Source organism: Pteropus medius, unplaced genomic scaffold, assembly GCF_902729225.1.
Source record: "Pteropus medius unplaced genomic scaffold, Ma_sr-lr_union100, whole genome shotgun sequence".
Lineage (NCBI taxonomy): Eukaryota > Metazoa > Chordata > Mammalia > Chiroptera > Pteropodidae > Pteropus > Pteropus medius.
Genome location: NW_024354911.1, coordinates 2,691,343 through 2,718,208, shown reverse-complemented (window position 1 = coordinate 2,718,208; position 26,866 = coordinate 2,691,343). Strand labels below are relative to the sequence as shown.

The 26,866-nt window shown below is 52.7% G+C and overlaps 2 protein-coding genes and 1 pseudogene across 3 annotated transcripts; 2 read left to right on the top strand and 1 right to left on the bottom strand.

Moving 5' to 3' along the window:
• Positions 1 to 63: 63 nt before the first annotated feature.
• On the top strand, positions 64 to 17,040 carry LMAN1L (lectin, mannose binding 1 like). 2 transcript variants are annotated; one of them, XM_039856407.1, is made up of 14 exons: positions 64 to 3,914; positions 5,417 to 5,526; positions 7,900 to 8,054; positions 8,161 to 8,268; positions 8,372 to 8,430; positions 9,921 to 10,020; positions 10,391 to 10,514; positions 11,537 to 11,592; positions 12,202 to 12,334; positions 12,633 to 12,784; positions 13,903 to 13,970; positions 14,808 to 14,931; positions 15,580 to 15,707; positions 16,744 to 17,040. In XM_039856407.1, the coding sequence occupies exons 1-14, from the start codon at positions 3,760 to 3,762 to the stop codon at positions 16,874 to 16,876; spliced, it is 1,605 nt and encodes a 534-aa protein (XP_039712341.1). In that variant the 5' UTR covers positions 64 to 3,759; the 3' UTR covers positions 16,877 to 17,040. The 2 variants fall into 2 exon arrangements, with proteins under 2 accessions (XP_039712341.1, XP_039712340.1); XM_039856406.1 differs by having other exon boundaries at positions 3,772 to 5,526; positions 16,747 to 17,040.
• On the bottom strand, positions 11,018 to 11,136 carry LOC120598032 (uncharacterized; annotated as a pseudogene).
• A 751-nt stretch (positions 17,041 to 17,791) lies between the features above and the next one.
• Positions 17,792 to 22,239, top strand: CPLX3 (complexin 3). Its single transcript, XM_039856439.1, has 3 exons — positions 17,792 to 18,155; positions 19,312 to 19,399; positions 21,156 to 22,239. Exons 1-3 carry the CDS (start codon positions 17,992 to 17,994, stop codon positions 21,378 to 21,380), a joined length of 477 nt encoding a protein of 158 aa, XP_039712373.1. The 5' UTR covers positions 17,792 to 17,991; the 3' UTR covers positions 21,381 to 22,239.
• The last annotated feature ends 4,627 nt before the right edge of the window (positions 22,240 to 26,866 follow it).

The following is a 26,866-nucleotide window of genomic DNA, read 5'->3' as shown; positions in this document are numbered from 1 at the left end:
GTTTCTGTGAGTGGGGCTGTGCTTGCCCTGTGAGTGGAGCGGGTGGGGAGCACGGTGGGGAGAGGTGGCCGCCGCTTTGTGTCAGCTGCACGAGCGAGTGTCCTGTGTCTGCCATGGGGGAGGTCTCACCACCTGCCCTCTCCCACTGTCCTGCTACAGCCAAGGCTTGACCATCTGGGCTCTGGGGCCCCATCCACAGGGTAATGCCTGGGGTCTCGGCTGCCTCTCCTATTGTGTTGTTCAAGTCTTCCATACAAGGAGGGCAAGAGCCAAGGACAGAGCAGGGAGGAAGGCAGGCCTGACCAGTTGGAGATGGGGTCCCCCTGGTAGGAGGCAAAATAGATATCATGCCTCAGAGAAGATGCTGACCCTAAAAAGAGAGAGGAGGGAGGCTCTGAGCTGTGGTGGTGGTTCTCATGGTTCACCTGAGATGTAAGAGCACTGCCTCATCTCCACCCCCACTGCATGCCCACCCCTGTGCCTGAGGATGTAAAGCTTGGGGGGCTTCTCTAGGAGGGCACAGATGGAGAATGATATCCAACCATGGCATTTTCTCCCCCTCAGGTTCCCCAGGGGCAAATGGTCAGTGCAGAACCTCTAAAGGTCAGGGGGAGACTCAGTTCATTCACTGAGGCAGCTGAGGGTCCCCTTGTCCAGTTGGGGCTCTCTCTGACCCTTCCTGCCCCAGCCAGCAGGGCCTGAAATCCAGGGAGTTCTGACCTTCCAGTGTTCTTTGTGCCTGCATCACAGTCCAGCCACCATCTCACCCCATCCCCAGCCCAGTGTGGCAGCCTCCTTACCCTCTCCCAGTCTGTCCTCTGCATACTACCAGACTCGTTTTTCTAAAACTAGATCATTCCAACAACAAAATATTTGAATACCTGTTGTGTGCTAGGACTGGGGTTCAGTAGTGAGCGAAGTGGACTGTGGAGTTCACAGGAAGACAATCACACAATTACAAACCAGTAAGTGCTATGAAAGAAACACATATGCCATGGGAATAAGATCTCGTCTGTAGATCAGGGAAAGCTTCCAGGAGGCAGCATGTAAGCCGAGATTGGAAGGATAAGCAGGAGGTACGGGAGGGCAGGTGGTAGCATTCTAGGTAGAGACGCTGAGACTGGAGGGGGGCAGCTTGTTCCAGGGTGTCCAAGAAGATGAATGAAGGTGCACAGCAATTCCAAAAGGTATGAGATGGGCTGGAGAAGTCGGACTGTGGCAAGGACTTGACTTTTATCACACAGCCACGGGGAGTCAGCAACAGGTTCTGAGCAGGAGGGTGATATGTCAGATACGTATTTTTTAAATGATTACCGTGGTTGCTGGTGGAGAAGGTCTGAAAGAAGTGCAATGAGGACTAATCCATGTGAGAGAAGATGGTGGGAGTGGACAGACTCCAGAGGGGTGTGAGAAAAAATATTGTCAAAACTCGGTAATAGATTCAGGACAAAGGTGAAGGAGAGTGGAGCCATAGCCACGCCTGACTAGCCAGATGGATGTGGAAGGACAGGGGCGGGGGCACCCTCTGAGCAAGAGAACCGGGAGACATGTTGAGGAGGAAACATCGTCAGTTCTGTTAAGGGCATGTTGAGTTTTGAATGTGCCTCGGAAACTGCCAAGCCGTGTTGAGTAAGTTGTTGGAACCCGAAGGCTGAAGAGGGAAGTGTGAGTTATCAGTGTATGATAACTGATATTGAACCCGAAGCATGGCAATGAGGAGGTCACTTTGGGAGGACATGCAGAAGAGGACCCAGGATCAAGCCTGGGGGCACTCTTAACACTCAAAGGTCAAGAGGAGGGTCCTGACCAGGCCAGTTGTAGAGGAGACAAGAGAGCACCCCGTCATAGGGGCTAAGGGAAGAGTCCAAGAGGCAGAGCCAGCAAGTCTCTGCTTCCCAGAAGACACAGGAAAGGGACACCGAGTGTCCCTCAGTGTTAGCCACAAGGAAATCTCTGATGACTTCAGCAAGACCTGGGTTTGAGAACGGGGCAGATTCTAGATTACAAGGGCGGGCCATGAGGGAAGGTTAGCAATCTTGAGAAATTTAGCTGTAATGAAGAGGATGAGAGACAGAGGACTTTTAAGATGCCAGAAGCTTGTGCAAATTTGACTGCCAAAAGGAAGGACATTTACATTCAAGTCTGCGTACTGAGAGGGAGGCAGAAAGTAGAGAGGAGAGGGGATGGTAGTGATGGAAGGTGGAACCTTCCTTAGAGTAAAGGGGTGAGTGAGAATGGGCCTGCGATGGAAGAGGGAGTCACGCAGTGGTGCCTGGTGAACGTTTCACAGTTCACAGTCAGCTGGGGCAGCAATGGGTGGGGAGCTCTGATTTATAGTTGCTGGTACAGTGGTCTACTCCTCATTTCGCTTTACCGAAGGCAGAGGTTGGGGGGATTTTGACAATGGACTCTCACTAGCTGTTCCAAGCTAGCTCAGTCCAGAAACAGGCAATGGTGCTGGTGGCTATGGGTCAGGGAGGGGCCAGGCAGACACCGTAACAATTGGACCAGGTGTGACAAGCAAGAGTAAGGGACACGGTCCAGCTGATGGGGCCCTGTGGGAATGCAGCCCCAAGTAGCCCAGATGTTCCTATTCTTTCCACCTGGTGGTATGTGAGCTTTTTCATTACTCCCCGTTTCTCTAACCTGGTTTACAGTTTTTTTCACTTTCCCCTCTTTCTTTTCTTTCATTCTTCCCTTCTGCTCTGTACTGGCCACTGACTCATCAGAGATGAGCAGGACATAGTTCTCACCCTCAAGGAGCTCACAGACTGATGATCCCACTCAGGACTCCACTTGATGCCCAGAATCTGGTGGGCATCCCCCACCACCCACACCAAGCCCATGAGATAGAGGAGGTGGGGAGGGGTGCAGCTTCTCAGACACGTATAGGACAGGCAGGGACAGAAAGCAAGGGTGCTCTGGCAAAGGAAAGGCACTGCCTGCAAAGATGGTGAGGTGTTTAAGTGTGGCTGGGGTGAAGGTGCCAGGGGTGTGGTTTGAGAGCAAGTAAGGCTGAAGAGAAAGCAAGGCCCGACCCATGTGGCTTTGCAGGCCCCACAAAGAGTTTAATTTTATGCAAAGATGACAAGGAGCAATTGAAGGTTTTAAGACAGAGGAGTGAAATGGTCAGATCTGCATTTTAGAAAGACCCTTCTGAGAAGAATCTGGCTTGGAGGGCAAGGGGGGTGTCCCAAGTAGAGACTGGACAACAAGGGGCAGGGGGCTTGCAGTCAGCCAGGCAGGGGATTAATGTTGGCCTGAGCTGGTGAAGCCGGTAGGAGTGAAGAGTAAGATTAATACAGCTGATGTTTTACTAAGCTGAGCGCTCACTGTCTGCCAGGCCCTGTTTCAAGCACAGTGGGTATATTACCTCATGTAACCCTCCAAACCACTCTTGGAGATATACACTATTATTATCTCCATTTTACAGGTAAGGAAACTGAGGCTTGGAGAGAATCAGGTACTGCCATATGAGAGGGCAAGAGCAGACTGAAGAGCTTGCTGATGGCTGATGAGAGGATGAGACAGAAGGGATCTGGGGGATTCCAGTCTCTGGCTTGATAAGGTGGGGTGCCGTCCATGAGACCCCAGCCCTGGAAGAGGATGGCTTGGAGCTGGAGAAGAGGAGTTTGGTTTGGACATGTCATCTGGGGGCCTATGTGACATCCAAGCAGAGCTGTCCCCTGCAGAGTTGGACATTCATTCGGGCCTGCAACTCCAGAGAGAAGACAGGCTGAAAGTAGAGATTTGAGGATCATGGGCACAGCAGGTGTCTTGAAGCCATGGGTGTGGAGGACCTTGGCCAGGGAGCGTGTGGTGAATGAGGAGAGATGCAGCTGTAAGGAGGCCCAGTGTGAGGGCTGCAAAGGGAGAGCAGTGGCAAAGGAGCAGCCCGGGGCAAACAGAGGCAGGTGAGCACTGGGGTGGGGGTGTCTCAGAGCATGGGGCAGAGGATGGGTGTCCATAGCATTTCATGTTGCAGAGACTGGGTTAACAAGTGTCTAAGAGGCACAGAAAACAAGGATCATTGTCAGTCCTTGCTGGAGCAGTTTTCACCCAGCGTCAGGGGCAGCAGCGGGAAAGATCAAGGGGTAGGTGAAGAAGCAGGGCCTCAGGGGGCCCACATTTCCACAGCTTGGCTGTGATGGTTCAGGAGAAAGCGGGTGGAGCTGGCTGAGGGTTTAGTATTGAGAAACGAAGCTTTCCTTTTAGCATGTGCTAAAATTTTCCATTTACAGCCTTGATTTTAATTAATTTGCAGAGCTTCGGTAACTAAATCCTACTGGGAACTTACGAAGTATAGTAAACTTCAGCTATCCAGAATTCTTGGCAAGTTGACCACTCTAAAACCAACATTTATTTGGATAAAAAGACTCAAAATATATTACTTTTTAAAAATGTGCTCCTTATGGGAGTTATCAAACATGTGAAAGTAGAGAGGAGACTATAAGGAACCCACGTGTTTCCACCATCCAACTGGAAAAGTTTCAACGCAAGGCCAGTACTGTACCAGCCATGCTCCCATGCTCTAGGATATTTGGAAGCAGATTCATACATTATATCGATTCCTCCAGAAAGCTTTAGTATGTTTCTCCAAAAGACAAAAGACTTGTTGAAAACATAACATAATACCGTTATTACTCCTAAAAATTTTAACAATATTTCTTAATTTAATCAAATGTCTATTGTTCAAATTTCCCCAATTGTCTCATTTCTTCCTCCCCATTGGTTGCTTAAAATTAGGCTCCAAACGAGGTTCACACACTGCATTTGTTTGCTTTGTATCTTTCTGTTTTTCATATAGTTTATTTGTTGAGGAAAGCAGGCTGCTCGGAGGCATGAGCCTTCAGGAACATGGGAGAGAGCTCAGCATTATTATAGTGGAAAGAGCAGCACAGGGAAGCATGGGGTGGATGATGGCCAGACTGTCAGGACATCCATCTGCAGGACAGAGGCAGGATGTGAAGGCCTGTCCTGAGCCAACAGGAGAGACCAGGGTTACTGAAAGGTGGGTCCATCCCTGTGATCCCTGAGGCCCCTGAGCTGCTGCAGCTGAAGGAAGGTAGAAAGATGTCCAGAACCAAGGAGCAGGGGCAGAGTTCAGTTTGGCCAAGGGTCAGGGGTCAGAGATTGGGTTCTGTCAGGCTGGAGGTAAGGGAGGGATGGGGCCTGAGGTCAGGCCTAGAAGGAACAGGATGTCTGTGCAGGGAGGGAGAGAGACTGGCAGTGCCAAAAGCCAGCGCCTAGCCAGTCCCAGCTCCTCCCCACCTGGTCTGTTCCCAGAGCCCTTCCCCGTCCTCCCAGCTAGGGATCCACCCAGGGCCCAGATGCCAGATCTTTTCACAATGCTGGTGGTCAGTCGTCCTGATCCCTTTCTCTACCTTCTCCTCCTCCTGCTCTTGGCCCCCCACAGCCTTGAGGGGTGCCATCCTCCTCAGCGAAGGTTTGAGTACAAGCTCAGCTTCAAAGGACCAAGGTTGGAATTGCCCGGGGCTGAAATACCCTTCTGGAGTCTTCATGGAGGTGAGGGGTAGGGTGGGGACCAACCATTCCTGGGGTTCCTCAGAATGCCAGAGCAGCTGATCACTCAGGGGGGCTGTGACTTGGTGGGGAATAGGCCTGCCAGTACCAACCTCTGCCCAAGATGGGTCCAGGTCTGGGGCAGGCAGTGCCTGGGGCCCCGGACCCCTCCCAGGCTTGTCTCCTGTTCCATCCACCACACCCTACCCCCATCCACCAGCCTCAGTTTCTTCTCTCTGCCTCTTTCTTTCTCTGCTCTATGGCTTCTCTCTTCTACTCCTCTTCCTTTCCTTGGAGGACCCTGCCTCTTGGACCCGTCAACACACGCACACAGGCTCACATGCTGAATCCCAGACACAGAGACACAAGCCAGTTTAGACCAGCTACTCTGCTGACTCCATGCTGTCAGGCCTGTGGCTGTCCATGAGAACGAGGTTATGGGGGTGGGGTGGGGGCTGCCTGGATAGGGCACCCTTATAGCTGGCTGTTCTGCCAGAGAGGCACCAACCCTGCTCTGTATGTGTGCTGGGTAGAAGCAGGCATGAGAATGTCTTGGCCCACAGGTCTGTGTTCAGGGTCTTCCAAACCCAAACCTACAAAGAGTCTGTATTCTACCTAATCTTGTTCAAAAAGGATATCTGAGGACTTACAAGGACTTATGCAAAAGAGAAGAGCTTAAATTAGGAGTAAGCAAGAAGAATGAGGCTTAGGGTTGGGGTCCTGGCATGAAATGAGTCCAGGAATTTAGCTTGTTGCCAAAACACATGCTGTGAGGTCTGCTCACCCTTCAGAGTTGGGCAATAGATCTGGTTCAGAGCCTCCTAGCAGCAAAGCAAAGAGAGAAAGCAGATCTATTGTGTATTTCTGTGTCTGTGAGAAGTAAGTTCTGAGAAACGGTGCTATTCTTGACTAAGACCAGAACAAATATCTATTTAAGATGATAGGCCCTATAACAGAGTCTTGGCCTAGTCCTCCTCACAGAGGTACAGGAAGTAAACAAAGGAGGGGCTGTTTATAATAACGCCAACCCAGGCTCTGCCTCAGGGCTGGAATGGCAGGGCCTGTACCACACTCACTGCTCTGGGCCTTACCAAGTCTGGGGTGTCACAGACCATGTGGGAGATCAGAGGCATATTCTCAAGATCATCCAGTGATATGCTCATTGTCTATTCATTTATTCATTTATGTTTTTATCGGACTCCCTCCCCCACTCCCCTCTATGCCCAGCCTAGAGACGCAGGGCTGAGTCAGGCTCAAGGAGCCCACTGTCTGCGGCAAGGTCCCATGAACAATCCACATAAGGCTGAAGGCATAACTGTAATAGATAGTGGGCAATCGTTGCCTCCTGCAAGTCGCTTTGGAGGCAGTGGTGACTTTCAAGGGCCCCCGGGACTCCTGGCCTTGCAGCCTCTGAGCCTGGCCACCCCCCAGCCCTGGCCTTTGCTGAGCAAACAGGCTGGAATAGCAGTCTACAGAAACTCCTGGCAGAGACTAGGGACTGGGCCCTGGGCCAGGTTCCAGGCTGGCAGGATGGAGCCAGCTGGGGTGGGGTCTCTGATCTCCCTTCTCCTGGTTCCTGCCAAGCTTGCCTCAGTTTCTCTCCATTTTTCTCTCTCCTACAAAATAGAGCTCCTTTGTCCCCACCACCTTCACCAGTGATAATTTACACGTGTGCATGCACATACACACACACACGCACACACAGTCTGTCTGTCTGTCTGTCTGTCTGTCTGTCTGTCTCTCTCCTTCACCCTTTCCTCCCAGTCCTGCAGGTTAGTTCCACTTTTGCTTTCATGCTTTGCTCACCTTGGAGCGCCCCTGAGTTCCCTGACCAGGAAGCCCCCAGCCTCATTTGGGCACACTGGACCCTCCACCTGGTTATTCTCTCAAAGTGCTCTCCTGTATTCTATGGTCTCAGGCATGTTCTTTTCCCTCATAGGGCCTCAGTTTCCTCATCTGAAAAACAGAAAATGTTGGACACAAAGCTCTCTCCTGGTGGAAGAAGCTTGTACTTTGGAGTTAGACGGAGCTGAGTTCCAATCCATTTAGGTCCTTAACTTTTCTGAGCCTCCGTTTTCTCATCTGTAAGATGGGGTCTGATGAAAATAGACCATACAGACTTGTGGTGAGGCTCAAGTGAGAATGCAGGCACCTTGCTTTTGCATGGGTCTGGCATCCGTTACCTCCCCCCAGTTGTGCTAGGCTCCAATGCCCACTTCTTCAGTGGATTCCTGCATCTGACCAGCTGGCCTGGTACTTAATGGCAGGCCTGATGTTACCTGCTTCCTCCTCACAGAGCCCAGCCAGGCCAATAAGAGAGAATAATGGGGAGAAGGGGAAAGTGGGACCCAGGCCCTGAGCTGCCCTGGTCCACAGATGCCATCCTGGGCCTGGAAGAAGTGCGGCTGGCCCCTTCCATGCGGAACAGAAGTGGTGCCATGTGGAGCAGGGCCCGCGTTCTCTTCTCTGGCTGGGAGGTGGAGCTGCAGATGCGGGTGACTGGGCCAGGGCGCCGGGGAGCCCAGGGCATGGTGAGTGGCCTCTCCCAAGTCCCAGCTGAGGGGGTGAGTCAGGGGTCAGGTGGTGAGCTCAGGGTTCCAGTGTCCCACAGGGGAGTTGAGTAACTGGGACCTACAGGCTGTGTGGTACACCCAGAGCAGAGGCCAAATCGGCTCTGTCCTGGGGGGGCTGGCCTCGAGGGACGGCATCGGGATCCTCTTCGACTCCTCGGCCCAAGATACTGAGGTGAGTAGTGGTCTCCTGCCTACATCCTCACCCTCCTCCCTGCCCACACCCTCACCCTTCTCCTCGTGCCCATGGCTCAGGCCTCTCATTACCTCCCATGTAGAACAGCCCTGCCATCCGTGTGCTGGCCAGTAACGGGCATACCCCCTACGAGCTGCTTCGGTAAGGGCCTGCTTGAACTGACCCCCTACCCCAATTCCTGGGCTGTACCCACACTGCCTACTCATGCCCCTGCCCCAGCCTCTGACAGGGAGCCCAACCCTCCTAGATAGAGCTGTGCCCTCCTTGCTCAATTGAGCCAATGGCTGCTACCCTGGGACTCCTCCCCATTCAGTCCCAGCTGTGCCTCCTCTGGGCCCAGGACCAGAGTTGCTTACTTTTCCTGGGAACCTCCCCACTGAGTCTTCCATTCATCCAACCCAAGAGCAGCAGGTGAGGCCTGTGCTGAATGTTTTTACTCACATCATTTTATGTGACCCCCCAACACTCTTGAGAAGTGAAAGTTATTAGTCTCTAATTAAGGTGAAGACACTGAGGCCCAGAGAGGTGAAGTTACTTGCCTAAAGTTACACAGCTCTTACAGAGCTGAGATTTGAGGTCAGCCTTGCCTGTGGAGGGTCCACACCCTTTCCCTGTGCCAGCTGCCTGACTGCTAGTGACTTTCCCTTTCTCCCAGATGATGTGGCTTCCCCTCCCTCCCCAACCTGGCTGCCTCTTCAGTAGCTGGGCCAGTTTGTCAGTGTCTCTCAGCAAACATCCCTTAGCTTATAACAATGAGAATAATTGCTAACATTTATGGAGTGGAGCTTACTGTATGCCAGGCGCAGCGCCAAGTACTTTACATTCATGTCTTGGTTAACCCTTATGACAATGTTATGAGATAGTTTCAATTATTATCCTCATTTTAAAGATGGGGAAGTGGGAGTTTGGAAAGCTGAGATTACTTGCCAAGGTCACAGCTATGAGGTACACGCAGGTAGCTGCTCTAGAGCTGGCTTCTCCCTGCTCTGCGCCATCTCACTTGGGGCTGAAGATGGCAGTGACAGGCACTCTGGTGTGATCAGCGTCTGTGTGTCAGTATGCACAGAGAAACTCCAGGCGTCTCGGGCTCAACACCCTTCTCCTAACTCCCCAGAGCCTGCTATACCGCCCTACAGGTCAGGCGGGCTGGTAATTTTGTCCTAGGCCACTAAGACGCATCTCGTGTTGTTTGTTCTACAGTCTAAGCTCAGCAGAGGGACAGGAAAAAGGGGACTTACCCAGAGGCACAGGGAAATTTGGAGTTTAAAGAGAGGAGAAGGAGGGAGGGACGAGTGGGAGGAGGTGGTGGGCTTAGGGGATTGAAGTCTGGAAGCCCATTGAGGGTCCAGGCTCTGTCCCCTGCGGAAGAGTTACAGAAAGGCCCTTGGCCTCTTCCGTAAACTCCAAGTCCCCATACTCTGCCAGGTAGGGCTTGTTCTCTTGCCTCTCTCTTTTGCGAAGGGAGCAGACCGTAGCAAGGAGACTCAAGCTCGATCACAGGGACATGTCCCACAGCAGTCGTCCAGTTGGGGGATGTGGCGCTGCTCGTCTGGGCAGAATGGCCTCTGGGACTGCCCCCCTGGCCAGGCCTTGGGTCCTGCATAGCCCAGATGTATTCCAAATGCCCACAGGGATGAAGCCAGCCAGGTGCTGGGCTCTTGCTACCGGGACTTCCGGAACCGGCCATATCCCTTCAGAGTGCAGATCACCTACTGGGGGCAGAGGCTGCGTGTGAGTGGTCCCTCCTGCTTATGTCGGTCCTCTGGGCAGGGTGTGCAGATTGCAGGGCTCAGAGCTACAGAGATGCTGTGTGCTCTGTTGCCCATGACCCCAACAGATTCGTGCCTGTGACACCTGGCATATATGGGGAAGGCATACACTGGATCCTCCTTCTTACATTGAATCCTAACTAGCCCAGAGAACATACATGTGAGGGCTAGCATGAGACAAAGTGTACAAACCCCTTCATAACATTCTGACACTAAACCTTGTGGCTCCCTGCCCACCTTTAGGGATAGGGGAGCCAGGGAGCCAGAGGTGGGGACAATCACCCCTGCTGGGGCGGGGGAGAGGCGGTGGCTCAATTCCTCCCTGCCTTCAGGTGTCCTTAAACAGTGGCCTCACTCCCAGCGATCCAGATGAAGTTTGCGTTGATGTGGGGCCCCTGCTTTTGGCCCCTGGAGGTTTCTTTGGGGTCTCAGCAGCCACCAGTACCTTCTGGGCAGGTAAGAGCAGAGGAATGGTGCCTAATGAATCATCCTGAGCACACCTTCTAAGGAACACGGGGTATGGGGCCAGCTACTTCTTTACCGTGTGACCTGGGCAAGTCATGAGTCCTCTCCTATCTGCTTTACAGAGTTGCTGGAAGTCTCAGATAGGATAAAACATGAGAAACTTTTATTCTAGTGTTGGCCTCATAAGGGCCCCTAGCTGGGAGCTCTGGGGAAAGTGGAAAAAGGACACACTTAGGGAGATGGGTCAAAGGATAAAATGGAGTCCATGGAGGGACCCATAGTTGAAAAGTAAGGTACAATCAGCTAGTGAGTGTCCATGAATGCCAAAACTTTGGTCTTTAGAGTCTGGGCACTGGGGAGCCATGGAAGGTTTCTCTCTTATTTTCTTTTCCTTTTTTTTTTTTAGGCAAGGAAACCCTTGGTTGACCTCACAGATTGCAAGGATCTTGTCAGCTTACAATCCCTTATTTATTTTTATTTATATTTATTTTTTACACCTACAGCACCTAGTCTTCCTAGGTGGTCTCCTATCCAAGTACTAAACAGGCCCAACCCTGCTTAGCTTCCAAGATCAGATGGGATCAGGCTTGTTCAGGGTAGCATGGACGTAGACCATGGAAGGTTTCTGAGAAGGAGAGTGACATGGTCAGAGAGCCATACTGAGAAGGTGCCACCATGTGGTCACTTTTGCCAGTAGCAGCCATTCCCTGGAGGCCCGAGGGTGTTGCCCAGCCTGCTTTCATGGCTCTAGCCCAGGACTATCCAATTTTCCTACTCACTGGGGGCCCACCTCTGGCTGGAAGGGGGGACAGTCAACTCACTCAGCCCACCCATCTGTTTGGCTGCCTCTCATACCTCATCTATGAGGTAAGCCAGTCAAGGATCGGAGCTGCCCAGGGTCATTCATATCTCTTGCCTGCCTGGAATATAATGGAGCCTGAGGATTGAGGGCTGAATGAGTGGGCTACTGGAGGCTAGAGGTCTTACCTTCCCTTCTCTACCTTCCTTTCCAGATGACCATGATGTCTTGTCCTTCCTAACCTTCAGTCTGAGTGAGCCAGGTCCAGAGGTGATACCAGCCCTGGGCCTGCCTTGCGGGGAGGGCTTGGGGAGAGGGACCAGCCCAGGGACCCCTCCCCTCACCAGATGTTTCTACTTATGTCATGGCACCATCAGACCTGCCATTCCAATGGTTATCTCTACTTGTTCTCTGGGCTCTCCTCAGACCAGGCCTTGTGCTGGGAGCAGAAGTGACCCAGAACTAAGCCCTGTCCTCAAGGACCTCCCAGGCTGGCTGGAGGCTGGGGAGCACAGAGAAGGGGTCTTAACTAACCAGAGGAGCAGGGAAGGCTGCCTGGAAGAGATGAGCTTGAAGGAACAGAGGCAGTTAGCTGAATGGAGGAGCAGTGTGGACAAAGGCCTGAGGCCTGAGAGAGCTATTGGTGTCTGGGCTGCAGTGGGAGAGAAGGGTGTGGAGATTGGCAGTGGAGCAAGGCACAGAGGCCCAGAAATTGCAGGTCCTGGTGGGTGAGCTGAAGGAGAATCAGAGTTCTTTCCTTGCTGGGTGAATGTTTGGTCAAGGAAGGGGACTGGGCTTGTGGGAGCCCTGTGGGAAGGCTTTCCTTGTCCCTGGATCTTGCACAGGTTTCAGGCCCTAGTTCCTGTCTTTCTCCTCCAGCACCCACTGCAGCCCTTCCTGGAGATGGAGCAGCTCCGCCTGGCAAGACAGCTGAAAGAGCTGCGGGCAAGGCTGGCTCTGGGCATCAGGGAGGACACGATTCTAAAGATGAGCTCCAAAGACCAGGAAGAGGGTAGGGGTCCAAGGAGTAGGCAGGTGGGGTAGGAGCCCATTTGAGTATCACAGGATCCTCTTCCCTACGAATCAATAGTCCTTTAACCAAAGGGGAGGTGGAAGCCATATCTAAGCAAGCCTTGGGGTCAGGTGCTTTGTACTGTCCCCACACCCCACCCAGATACAACTTTCCGGGGGAGAGTCTTAGAGGCAGAAGCCTCACTTTTCTGGGCCCCCTTTCTAAGAAGCCACCAATAGATAGTGTCTGTTGCCCCACCCCAGCTGGCTGGCTGTCCCAGCTCTGCCCCAATCTCCAGGGGAAAGGATCTATTACCTGGAGGAGATACTGGGCAGACACAGCCAGATCCTGCAGGCTCTCCAGGGTCTCTCCAAGCAGCTAGCCCAGGCTGAGAGGCAGTGGAAGAAGCAGTTGGGGTCCCCGGACCAGACCAGGCCAGAGGGAGCCTGGGTGAGTAGCCCCTTGAACATCCATGGTGGCCTGGAGAAGCTGAGCATCCTAGATACTGAGTCTCATGGCACCAGTGGGCTCCCTGTGTCCAGAAAGAGGAACATTGCTATATTTGGAAACTAGTGTCCCCCAAGGTCTGGAGGGAAAGGAGGACAGGGGTGAAATACTGCAGGTCGCAGGATGGGGTGACCTGCCAGGCAGGGGAGTGTGCAGGAGGATAGCTCTGCACAAGCAAATGCCCAAGAAGCCACACAGCTGGGGCTGGGGAGAAGAGATGCCAGGTATTTGGACGTGGGTCTGTAGACAAGTGACAAAAATAGACTGGGTGCATGTAGCTCCACATGTGACTTGATTCACATACGGCTTGCTTAATGCTCAGATGCACCAGAATCCTCATTTCATCTCTACTGCCATCCTGGCTTCTCCCCGGAGAGTCATGCCCCATGGCATGCCCAGCCTGGAGCCTGACTTGAACTGAGTCAAGATGTTAGATGCTGGGCAGAAGAGGCCAGCAGCTCCTGTATGCTTTGCTGGGCTCTGGAAGCTTGAGGTTTGATATCTTGTGTCCCCAGGCTAGAGTAGCTAAGGCTGGGCTGCTGGAGTGAGGAAGAAGCGAGGGTGTCACACTCAAGAGCTAGGCCTCTCTGATCCTACTTTCAGGCCCAGGACTCCTTCTATCCACCCCAGAGAGGAATGGCCACCTCTCCAGGTCACTCAGTAAGACAGGGGCTCATGCAGGAGCCCTAGCACATGGAGTTGACCAGCTACATCTTGGACTATGCCCTGGGAGAAATGGGGAGGAGAATACTGGACTGGGCCTCTGCCTTCTTCAGGGGCAGATCCACTTCTGGAAAGTAGGTGGGGAGGCTTCTGAGAAAGCCCATGAGTGGCCACTCTTGGGGGGCAACCACCCTCAGGGAGAGGGCTTTGAGAGGAGGGGAATCCAGAAGCCAAGATGGACAGGGGGCAGATGAACTCAATGTGTCCATAATGAGGAGGGCCAGGTAATCCAATAAGGCCTCTAGAAGGAAGAGGGCTGCAGTGCCCTGGGGAAGGTGGACTCTGAGAAGAGAGGGGCTGTGCCCTAGGCCCTAGAGAAGAGGCTGATTTTCCTGCAGGACTCTGCCAAGGTCAGCACTCTGCTTTGTGGACAGCAGACTTTGCTCCAGGACTTGCAAGAGATGAGGTGAGGGCACAGGGTGAGGAGGGATTGTTGAGGAGGTGGGAGAGGACCCCCACCCCACCAACTTGCTTTTCCACCTGAAGTTCCTCCCTTAGCCCTTGAGTCTTTTCATCCTTTCCTGAACACCCAGCCCAAAGCCTGGTATGTAGGGAGGGGCTGGGGGCAGAGTTAGGTTTATTGAGTTGACCTAAATTTAATTGAATCAAGTTTAAAGTTTTGAAAGCCCTCTTTTCAAAACAACTCTCACTGGGAGAGGCCTTGCATGAGGGCCCCCACCCAACATTCCCATCCCAGGGAGGGTTAGTAAATCTGAGCCTTGAAAGGAATACAGCGAAGATCAGGCCTACTGGTAGTAGGGGGTCCCTGACTTCATTTTGACCCCTCCAGTTTCCCAGTATCCCACTCTAGGCTAGGACTTGGAGCAACCCATAGAGTATGGGAGTAAGGGGGTCACCTTGATGCTGGGGAAGAGGGAGGCTTCAGGCTGGATGCTGTGGCTTCCACCTGACCCCTGCCTCACCCCCCATCTAGATGGCTAGGGGTGGGAAGATGTGACAAGAGAGAAGAGCTAAATCTCCTGGGGGCTGGAGATAGCAAGAAGAGTCCAGGGAGCATGGGGTTGAGACAGACAGCTTTAGAGACATCCTTCTCTGAGCTAAAGCTGTCTTGAGATCAAAGAAGAAGATTTGGGGTTAGAACAGCCTCCCAAGAAGGGGCCCTATGGATGGTGCTTGTTCCCCATCCATGTGTTACCTGCGGGGATTATGAGAAATAGTTTGGTGGTTTGGATGCGTCCAGAAGGGGTAACGAGTCTTCTCTCTTGTTTTTCATTCCCACCAGGGATGCAGCTACTCACATGGCCTCAAGAGCCAAGGTCTTCTACCTGCCTGTGGGCATCAAGCATCATTTCTTAGAGCTGGACCAGATTCTGAGCCTCCTGCAAGAGGACCTTCTGGGCCCAGTGGTGAGAAGAAAGGAAGGGGCACCATGAAGTTCCATTCCTGAGATCTAGGCTCAGTCCCTTTCTTCTAACATTTCTGCAGCCCCAGGCCTTCCTGCCTTAGCCCTTCCTTCTTGGGAACCCTGGCAGGCACACCTGTAATTGTATCTGTGTGTGCATGCACATGTGTATGCTGGGACACAGATCTTACCTTCTCTCTGCCCTCTCTGCTCTCTGGAGAGTCCTACAGACTCTCAGTGCCAGCAGGGCCCTGGAGACCACTTGGTCCAACTCCCTCAATAACTAGAAGAGAAATGGGAGTTGGCTATGCCCAAAATCACTCAGAGCAGCCTGCTCCTCACTGTATGCATGCCCCATCTTGTTCTTTCCCTTGCCTTTATCATCATCTGTCTTTTGCTATTTCTTCCTCTCTCATCTCAAAAACCTTCAGCTCCCTGATAATCCCAGGCCCTAGGCCTTCCCAACTATTCCCACAGATGGAGCCGTGGTAACTAAAGTGGGGGAGGCAGCTCTGCACTCTGCCCCCTCTCCAAGTCTCTGAACGAGAACCAAGCCTGGGAGAGGGAAACAGAGCCCACAATGGCTCAGGTTCCAGGTCCACCCTCTCCTGGGTAAGAAGCTGATCCAAGACCTGAGAACTTCCCCTTTCAGAAAGCATCAACCAAGGACCCCCGCCCACCTGGCCAGCCCCCAGGGACCTCCTCATGCCTGCAGCCCTACATCTTCCTGTTCGTCCTCCTCGTTCAGACTGTAGGCTTCTTCTGCTATGTGCACTTCAGGTGGGCCTTCCCATAGGCAGGACTTTCCACACCTACCTGGCTTGGTTCTGGGGCATAGGCATTTGATTTGAGAGTGGGGTACTGAGGCCCAAAGGGGACCTGCCTAGTCCACCAGCTGGCAATGAGCAGTGCCCAGACTAGGACCCATTTTTTCAATAGGCAGTACTGACCACCTGCTCAGTTGTTGGTCCCATCTGGATCATGCCCTCACAGAACTCACTCTCTAGTGTGAGAAACTGACATGCACCTGGTAGTCACACCTTGTGTGGTCAGTGCCATGATGGCAGGAAGCTCAGGGGCTATAAAAGTACAAGAAAAAGCATTTGACCCAGCTTGGAGAGATCAGGGAATTGAACTGGAAGGGACATTTGATGTGGGTCATCAAGGCAACTAGTTTTCCAACCTGAAAAGATAAGTAAAGACATCAATACAGAGGTAACAGCATGAGAAAAGGCATGGAAGCAGGAAAGAAACACTCTGTTTTGGAGAAAAGTGGCAAGTTCAGTACTGTCAGACCAGTTTGTGAAAATTGGCAAAGGGAATCACAAAAGTTGGGGAGAGGTCACTATTTCTGCTTGATGAGTGTTTGTTGAATAAATGAAACTTTTAGAGATGTAGGGTGTGCTAAAGAGCTCAGAAATGGGACTGACAGTTTTTGTTGGTGGAATTTCAAGACAAGAAGCAGTATGTGCAAGGGTGGTCCTGGAGGAGGAGGAGCAGTGAAGTGTGCTGAGCTTTGAAAGTAGAGTAGGAAAGGGGACGACCTCCAGGTGAGGAGAACAGCAAAGGTATGAGGCGGGATGACGATAGGCTTATGTGTAACATAGGAGTGTAATGGTGGCCATAAGGCTGGAATCACCCAGACAGACCTTGAATGCCAGGGGGAAAGTGTGGTCCTGATGGGACAGGCCAAAGGAGCCACAGAAGTTCCCAGAGCAGGGGAGGCTGTGGCACAGTGAGTATAGTTAAGTGTAGGGAACTACATCTCAAAAACCCAGAAGCAGAGGTCCTAGTAACCTTCTCCTCTTTCTGGCAGCAGGCAAAAGCTAGACAAGAGACTTCAGGACTGTTTGCACACCGGCCCCTTACCCCCGAGTCCTGCACCATGTATCCCCAGGGCCCTGGGGGCTCTGAGGAGGCATCCCCTCTCCCCCAGCATGCATGCATGACCTACCTCAAAGCCCCAAAGGAGTGTCTACTTCTCTTCACTGGGAAGTGGATGATGTTTGGGGGCGGAGGGTTAGGCCAGTATCTTCTCCCTCTGGATGCCCAGTTCCTACCCACACCTCAGCTTTGGAGAAGCTCCAACTTTATTAAAGGTGATTTCCCTCTCTCCATGGTTTGATATGCTTGTTTACCTTCCAAGTTTGCCTTAATCTCTCTGAAGGCTTCTGCCTCTTCTGGAGAGGTTGCTGGGAGTGGGCTTCAAGCAGGAAAGGAGGCCAAGGCCTGGCTTGACCTCCAAAAGACCTATTACCCCACAAACCTTGAGCCCTGGACTACAGAGGGAGAAGGAGTCACAAATATGTATAATTCTGTTCCCAAATTCACCAGAACAAGGAGAGGTGTCTCCAGTTGCCCTTTCTGCCTCAGCCCAGCCAGCATCACCATTAACAACTCTCTCTCCCCCTATTCCCTTCAGCTCCAGGGGTAGGCATGTCAGGCACAACCAGAACTCTGTGAGGCAACCCACAGAGCCATAATTAGGATTCTCTGCTCTATGGTCTCCCTCCCTTTTCCAGAGTCAAGCTCTTTGGGCAGCTGCTGGGGCAACAGGTTTGGGGGAAGGGTGGGGTAGGGTACAGGGCTGGGTTTTTGCCCTTTGCAACTACTCTCAACTCCTAGCTGAAATCCTGGTTATCAGCGACCAGGGTGGGGAGGAAGTAGGGGGAGAGTGGGGAGCAGGGTTCTTGGGCACATATCAACGTAGCCCATTCCCCTGGGGAGCGACCCCACCACCGAAGGCCCTAATCCGCTGTCAGCAGTGCCCGGCAGAGCTTGGCTTTGAAGGAGGCACGTGGGGAAGGCGGGAGCGCGGAGCGGGCACGTGGTAGAGCCTCCTCAGCCCCGTGAATGCCCCCCGCCCCCGGTGAGGAGGGGTTTGGGAGGTGGGGGCGGGCCTGGGCGGGGGCGGACAGCGGGCGCTGCAGAGCGTGGGTCTCTGGCCCGCGGCGGGAGCTGTCCGCGAAACCTAGTGCTGAAGTAGGCGCGGACGTGCTTGGTGTCCGGCGCATGGTAATCGGCGCTCGGTAATCGGCGCCCAGTGCCCGGGCCAGTGAAGACCATGGCGTTCATGGTGAAGACCATGGTGGGTGGCCAGCTGAAGAACCTCACCGGGAGCCTGGGGGGCGGCGAAGACAAGGGGGACGGGGACAAGTCGGCGGCCGAAGCTCAGGGCATGAGCAGAGAGGAATATGAAGAGTATCAGAAGCAACTGGTGGAAGAGAAGTAAGTGGGATCCCCCCTTCCCGGCTTCAACGACCCTGTCCCCACCTCACCCCTCAGCCACCTGGCCCACCCCTAGGGCAGTCTCAGACACTGAGCCCCTCCCCTACTTTTCTAGACTCCGTAGGAGGCTGGGATGCACCCTCTAGGCTGCCCCCAGAGCCACCTATCTCAAACCCAGGACCCCACCCCAGCTTCACATTAGGGCCTGGAGAAAGTGGGGGCAGGGGTGATAGGGGCCTGGGAAGGGTGGGGGCACGTGCATTTCTGATGAAACAAGTAATCCTTTAATCCGATCTGGCCTGAGAGTCTGTGTCTTCTAACTGGAACTCCTCTGAGCTTGAGGCTTTAAAAAAAGCAGTGCAGCTGAGGGGGGCTCACAGTCATGGAGACAGACCCTGAGATGGGGGTACTCATAGCTATTGAGGCCACTTGTATGTGAACGATGCTGGGACAGAGAGGCACCTGAAATGGAGTTAGGGGCTGGACTCCAGAGCTGCCTGAGTCAGATCTTTTTAGCTGGGTGACTTTAGGCAAGTTACTTAACCTTTCTGTGCCTCAGTTTCCTCTTCTGTAAAATGGCTATGGTAATCATAAAACATGCCTTATATAGACTTATGAGGATTAAATTACTTAAAGCACGTAAAATGCTCAGCACAGAGCCTAGCACATGGTAAATCATTAAATGTTAGCTATCATTATTTCACTTAGTCCTGATAACAGTTTTGTGAGTTGCAAAATCTTATCCCCATTTTACAAAAGAGGAAGGTAAGTGACTTACCCAGAGACAAACCAAAAGTGGTAATGGAGTCGGGACACGAACCCAAGTCTTTCAAATACTTTCCTCCACTCCATACAACCTGCCAGGGAGGGAAAAGACAGACCGAGTTGGAGACCGGGAGGGAAATACATTAGGGTCCACAGAGCCAGACAGACTGACCTCCGCCCCAATAACTGTCCACAGGTGAGTGCTGAGATGAGAAGGGGTGCTGTGATGGGGAGAGGGGCCAAAAAGACTAGTGGCAGACCAGCCAGGTCCGAGCACCCTCCTGACACACAGACCCGTGGGCAGTAGCCATGCAGTGGGCAACCTAACACAGACCACTCCCACCCATTCCCTCAGTCCTGGCAATGACTCCACCCCTGGTGTCCCCCGCAGGATGGAGCGAGATGCACAGTTTACACAGAGGAAAGCAGAGAGGGCCACACTGAGGAGCCACTTCCGAGACAAATATCGGCTTCCCAAGGTAAGCTTAGGAGCTGGGACTGCTAGGCACATCCGGGACTCCGAGTCCCGGGTCCAGACGCCTTTACCCAACTCTGGCCACTGTGACTTTCACCTCCTAAGACTCATGGGAAGCTTGATTAGATTCTTCCTTCTCTCACTCGTTCATTGGTTCACTCATTCATGATTATCTGGAGCTCGCCAAGGACCACAGCTTGGCACTAAGGGTGTAGCTCAGTCCTCTGGAGACTGATAGGTTTGTGTTTCTGGAGCCATTCCAGGCCCCTCTGTCCTCCAACCCACACTCCCCCAACCAGAGTCAGGGCTGAGCAGACGAAGAGTTGGAAGGCAGTAGATTTTTACCACAGGGGTAAGTGCTCTTGGGACTTCTAAACACCTGGAGAGGGTAGGATGGGGGAGAAAAGGCAGCACCTTCTGTATCCAGGCACCTGACCTTCACATTCTTACCTAACCACTCAGTAATTCTTCCAGGTAGCTATCGCCCACATCTACAGATAAGGAAACTGAGGCTCAGGGAGGTTAAGGGACTTGGCTAAGGTCATACAAGCCAGTGAGTGATAGAGCTCAAGCTTGTGAATGCTGAGCCCATGCTTACTCCAAGACCCCTGGCTGCCTTCCAAGGTATGGGTCTATCTGCAGAGAGCAAAGTACCCCCTTGGTTGGCCAAGCAGCCGCCAGGAGGATGTCTCCCCTAGGCACTGCAGCACCATATGGGCTCTAAGCATTCTATTCCTGTTGCCTAAGGAGATAACTGAGGCACAAGTCACTCCCAGTGCCTGGAACTATGATAAACTATGAGGAGAAACAGAAACACAGTGCTGTAGTACACTGACCTTGATCTTCCACTTGAATTAGAAGATCAGATATGTGAACATCACATTCAGTCATTAGACAAATGTTTCCTGAGCCCTTGGCTGCCTCTGACTCCCCACAGGGAACCAGTCTTTTAGAAGTCTCTCAAAGGAACAACCAGTCTAGAAAGCCTGCCTTTCTGAGAAGTTGCTGAGTTAAACCCGGCTAAGAATGTAGTCATTCCTCAAATGCTTGCATTAAGCACATAAGAGACACAACTTCTGCCATCAGGGAACTCTGAACCCAGTAGAGGTGGGAAAACTTGGCTGTAACTGAGTAGGACATATGCTAGAAAGCTCCAGGGCCCCCAAAGGAATAGGGAAGTGCAGTGACAATCAGTAGGTACCTTGCAAAGAGAACTTAGGTATCAGCATCAATGATATAGGTTTAAATCTAACTCTCCCATCTTCTAGTTTTATGACAATGGGCAAGTTACTTACTTAATTATCCGAGCCTCAATTTCCTTATTTGTAAAGTGAAGAAAACAATACCTATCTCACAGGGTCATTGTGAGAATTAAAAGCACTCAGCTCAATGTCAGCCATATAACAGGTGTTTGATGAATGGTACCCAGCACTATTATTGGTAATGTCCTTTAGTGTAGTTAACAATAGTCAACATGTAACTTACTAACTGTAACAGTTTGACTCCTAGGTATTTCCATTTTGTCTTTACTCACTATGCTAGTATCTTACCTTCAGTATCACAGAGTGAAGTAAGGTGGTATGAAAATGCAAGGTCTCCATGTCCTTGATCCTAGGATGTGGGGATCGGGGCTGGACTCATTGAAACATGGGGCTCAAGAACCTAGGGGCCTGGAACCCAGTTCAGGCCTCTTCCCTGCCCCACAGCTTAGGGTCTCCATAGAGCTTCACTCCAGCCCAACCCTCCTTTCTTCCCTTCAGAACGAGACAGATGAGAGCCAGATCCAGATGGCAGGTGGAGATGTGGAGCTGCCCCGGGAGCTGGCCAAGATGATTGAGGAGGACACAGAGGAGGAGGAAGAGAGGGCCTCGGTCCTTGGGCAGCTGGCCAGCCTCCCTGGCTTGGACCTTGGCTCACTCAAGGACAAGGCCCAGGCCACACTGGGGGACCTCAAGCAATCAGCTGAGAAGTGTCATATCATGTGACTACTTCCCCTGGGGTTGCCCATTGGGGTGACCAGAAGGCTGGGCCCACATGAGCACTAAGAGCATGTCTCAACTTCCATGGATACATAACTCACCTTGGCTTTGTTTCCCCTGTTCCAGGCTAGCTCCAGGACCTTTTTCTGGCCCCAACCTGCCTTCTGGTCTCTCCTTCTCCACTGGGAGCAAAGTTTCTACTCCTACCCCTTCGCCACAGGACTCACCTTCCCTACTCAGCCTGGCAAAGCCTCTTGAGATTGTAGGAATAGACCTGACCCTCTCTAGCCATGGCCCCAAATTCCTGCCCACATGAACACCCACAGAGAGACACACAGAGGGACACAGGACCTTGGTATGTGCAGAGGCACATGCCACAGATGCAGCCTGGCCCCTCTAAACACCAAGACTCAGATATGCTTACAGGAGGCTTTAGGAAGATACCCTCAGCAGACAGGAGGCCTGAGTTTTAGTGTCCACATTCATTCTCTTTGAAACACACTACCCTTTCTGGGCTCCATTTCATCATCTGTAAAATGAAAATAGATGAGGTGATTTCTAAGACTTTCTAGCTTGGCCTCCCTGGCCCCTTGAAGTCAACCCAATACACCTCTTTGGGCAGGGCAGCAGCTGCAGCCATAGCCTCAAGCAGCTGCCACTGTGGGCTCTGGCTCTTGGGAGCTGAGTGATGCTATACAAGGGACCAAGTGCCAAGGATAAAGTTGGCATCGAATAGCAGCCCAAGCGGCTCCAGTCCTTCTCTGGGCCCAGGGCCCAGCCAATTTCTGTTTTGTTCATGTACAACTCTCTCTGGATTCCATAGCTGGATCTCCTCTCTTGGCTCAGTGAAAAATAAAAATTCCAAATGACCTACCTATCCTCCCACTTCTTACTGACCTCCAGGAGTCAGGATTCACAGCTCTCCAACCATGACTTTGGAAGAGTGTTCTCTATCTCCTCACCCGCAGCTTCATAGGAGCACCAGCCCTATAAGATGTTCAAGCTCTACCCTCTCGGGGCCCTGGGCAAGGGCGAGGTCCCCCACATTGACCAAGCATCAGGTCCAGCCTGGGACCAGATCAAATAGATCTGGGCTTTGAGAAGGATGGGCAGCTGGAGGAGCAAGGCCTCTGGGGTGTTACCTGGGATCATGGGAGGGGCCACAGCTCAACCACAGCTCTCTCTGGCACCTGTGCCTATATCCTCCTCCTCACCTTGGAGATGGAAAGTGTGACAAAAAGAAGGCAGGGCACCTTCATTCCAGCCCTGGCACTGCTGTGTGACTTTGAGCAGATCCCTTTCCCTTTCTAAGCCTGTTTTCACCCCTGTGAAATGAAGATCTCCGCCCCCCAATAATAACAATACATGTTTCAAAGGGTGACTATTTGTAAAGCCCTTGGCGCATGACAGGCCATATCCATAAATTCTAACTCACTCTTTAAAAAAAAGCTCAAGAGTCCAAATCTCATCCTGCTCACCTGTGGCAGGTCCAGGGAACCAACCAGGACTCTCCCAGGGGCCTGAGCCAGAACAAGACATGACAGGGCAGTACTACATCCCCACCCCCACCCCAGCACTGGCTTGTTGGGAAGCCAGCCAAGATTTACAGGCAGAACAGCCATCCAAGGGTTTGGTTTCAAGGGCAAAATTTCCATTAGTCCTCCTTTGGAAAATAAGAACAAGGCACATAAAACCTGTGCAATAGGTGATGTGTGGAGGGTCAGGTGGAAGAGAGAAGAGAAAGAAAGGATGAGGAATTATGAGAGTGAGGGCAGGGAAGGACACAGGCCCAGGATAGGGGCAGTGTTGCTCTTGCTGTCATGTTGGGCCCTTCTTGAGTGTCCTCTAAGCTGCCTCCAGGTGATCACTGGACAAAAACCCCTCCTGACCTTCCTGGAGCTGGAGGAGCCCAAGTCAGGGCCCTAGGCTGTGTATGTGTAGGGGAGCGTGGGCCTCCTCTCAGCGTCAGCACCAAGGCCCACGTCAGCACTCCACCCTCCAGGGGCCTTCTGCCTAATGGGATTCGACAGACCCCTTCCCCCTCAGTGGTTTGCAGGACCAAGAGCAAAAGAAGCAGGGAGACAGGGCTGTAGGGAGGCTGGGGTTAGCACTGGCTGAACCCTCACAAAACAGGACGTTTGGGGCCTGGGGTCAGGGAGCAGGAGGGGGCTGAGGCGACACATTGTTTCCTCCTCACAGCCTGGGAACTCCAAGAAGCCCTGACCTGTCTGCATGTTCCAGAATTGGGGAGAGAAGGCTCTGGGACAGCAGGAGCCAGCTCTGGGGCTCAGGCAGAAATGGGCAAGGAAGGCAGGCTGAGGGATACCCAGACTCTGCTGGCCTTCCCCAGCTTCCCCTCTTCCTTCCCCTGCTCTCTGGCTTCTCTGTCAGTTCATGTCCCTCTCATCTGTGCCCCTCCACCCTCTGCCTCATTCCTGGCTCATACCTGTTCTACATCCATGCCCTCAGCTGGGGGCTGGAACCCTCCTTGCACCTCCCCCACTACCAAGACCCCAGGATCTGTCTAGTGATGACTGCCCTCTTCCCATCCTGTCTCTACTCCTGCTTTTTAATCACTTGCTGCATACTGGTCCATCCACCTCTTATGATGTGAGAGCCACAAAGAAAGCCACTTGCCCACCAGAACTTCTCTTTTCATAGTGATTATAGGATCATATTTCATAGGATTTCATGGAAATCCCTCCATTAGAGCCCCATAGTTTAAAGCAAGGTATTTAACTCATCAGGCCCTCTCCCTCTCTCCCTTCTGTTCTTCCGTGCTTCTTTTGTCCTTCTCACTGTTCTTTTCACCCTTGTAGGCAATCTTGAGGATATAGGAAATGTCGAAATGATAAGACGGGCTCTCCAGTGCCCCCGCAACTCTTTCAGGAAGAAAGGGACAGCAAAGATGGCTGGCCTGCTGTCCCTCACCCCCACCCTCAGGTTATCTAGCCCTTTAATAGGGGGGAATTTCAGAGAGATTGGTAGCAAGCCCTGGCCCCTGCATGGCTCAAGTCTCCTTCTACCCACCCGGACAGCTCAAGCCTAGTTCCCGGAGGGAGAGGGATACAGACCTCGAGTGACTCTCTTGAGGACAGTTGCTCCCCAGGGAGGAGCTGGGGAGAGTGATGACAGGGTTTGGAGTTGGGAAGCACCCCCCTTCCCCTAGTGGCCAGATGGTCCATCCTCAGACACTGGAGGCCCCCCGGCAGGCAAGCTGGGGACATCTGGGGGAATGTTTGCAGAGCCAGAGCTGCTGGCAGTGCCTATTGACCCAGCTGATGCCTCAGGCTGCTGGGGGTTGGGAAGCCACGTGTGAGAGGACTGGAAGGGAGCCACAAAGCCTGCTGCCCTGCCTCTAGCCCAGTGTCCGTCAGGCAAAGCTGTTCCCAAAATCCATGTGAGGCTCCAGGAGAGCAAGTGTGGGCTGGGTCAGGGGAGAAGCAACATTGAGGCTGCCTCAGCCCTTACTCAGCAGGGAGACTATGCCAGTATGTGTGAACATGACTAGACATTTAAGTGGGGTCTGCATGGGTCTATGAGCTTGGACATGGCTTTTGGTGTTTTTGTGTCTGTGTGTTTGTGTGTCTGTAGGATTTTGAGAGGATAGATGTGGGTGTGAGTTACTCTGGAGAAAGTGATTACTGACATGTCCCCCTCATACCCCAGCCTCAGGGTTAGGGCATCTCCTTCTCAGGGAGAGCTGGGAAGGTAGCAGCCTCTGGGGACAAGAGCCCTCCTAGATGACCACCTGCAGGAACTGAGCAGTTCAATGACCTTTCACATCTCCCCAGTTAACAAAAGAAGGGGCAGGCTGGGCACAGGGACACCTGGGTCCTTAATCTGTTCCAGAGACCCATCTGCTGCCCCCAAGACTGGCCCTTTGGGAGACAGAGGGTCCCAGGCTCAGGTGCTCCCCCAGCTTGGCCCAGCTTGAATGGAAGTGGGAGGACAGGGCAGGGTGAAGCACCCAGATGCTGGGGGTTATCTGCCCCCCTTTTGGACACTTTCAAAGTGATAAAGGTGAGAGGTGGAAACAACTCCCACCTTAGGAAGAAAAATATATTTTTAAAAAAGTAGATTAGTATATTTCCCATAGGCCTCTGCCATTTGAAGACCACCCCAGAGAGCGAACTTTGCCTCCTCCTCTGACCCTAACCCTCCAGCTAGGCTGCCTCCCTCCTGGGCAGATGGTTCAGACACAGGACAAGCCTAGAGACCACCAAAACACTCTGCCCAGGGAGGGCCCAATCCCCCATGGTCCCACTCCTCTCCACACCCATGTGTATAAGAATTTCAAGCCCCTGTTCGCAGGCAGCAAATGTGGATGTCACAAACAACTGGGGTCTGTGGGCCAACCCTTTTATCTCATCATCCTAGTCAGTCTCTCACCCCCACCCTTCCTCATTCCCACTCTCCCTCCCATCCAATCTTCTCCATGCATCCCCACAACCAGCTCCATTCATTCCCCTCGTTCCTTTCCCTCTTTTAACTTATTGAGGCTTTTTTGTCCAGTCCGTTTCCAGAGATATTCTGAGTACATTTCCCTCCTACATCTGAAAATAACATTTCATTGAATGTTATTGTGTGTGCCAGGCTCATGTACAGTAACTTATTACATCCTCAGGTTCCCACAGGGCACTCCACTTCATCCTTGTTTTGCTGAGAAACAAGCCAGTCAATGGGTCTCTTGGCCCAGTGGCAGGAACTGAGGATTTTAGACCCGCCTCTTGCCCTCTGGACCATTGCTCTACACTGCTGCCCCACCCACCTCCCTTCCCCCAGGCAGGCCAAGGACTTCTCCCTGTGCCAGAAGCCCTTTAATGATGACTAGATGCTGAGTATCTTGGTGGTGTCTGATAAGTATACGGAACTGCTGCTTTGGAGGCTGCTTGGGGGAAGGCTTCTCCTCCCTTAAGCCCTCAAAGATCCTCCTAAGTGCTGTTCAGACCAAGACCTTGAGGCAGGGGGTGGGTAACCAACTGCTGGAAATGACCCCAGCTTTCTGGGGTTCTGGGAAGCTGGGTATGAGCACAAGACACCCTAGAGGATGCCTTTTCCCCAATCCAGCTCCCTGCTTCCTCTAGCCCAAAGGAAGAGGGGTAGGAGGCCAGGGACCTTGTCTGGGGAAAGGGAATGTGCAGTGTGAAGCACAGAGGTTTTACAGGACTACATTCCTGTCAAGGAGTCTGCCCTTCTCCAGCTGCAGAGAGGGAGGGACTTACCCCACAACCAGGCCTGTGACTGAGCCCCTACTGGTCCCCTAGGTGGTTGGTTGGAATGGTGGCTGGTCAGCCTGAGTATCCCTGGATCCCCAGAGACTGAAGGAGGAAAATGTGGCTCTCATTTCCCCTACCAACCTGTGGCCTCCCCCAGCCCTCCCTCAGGTTACCCAGGTTTTCCTGAAGCCCCTATAGCACTAGCCTGGGAACAGGGGCTGCCCACCTTAACTTGCTCCTTCCCTTCTTCCAGGGCAAGAAGAGAAGCAGAAG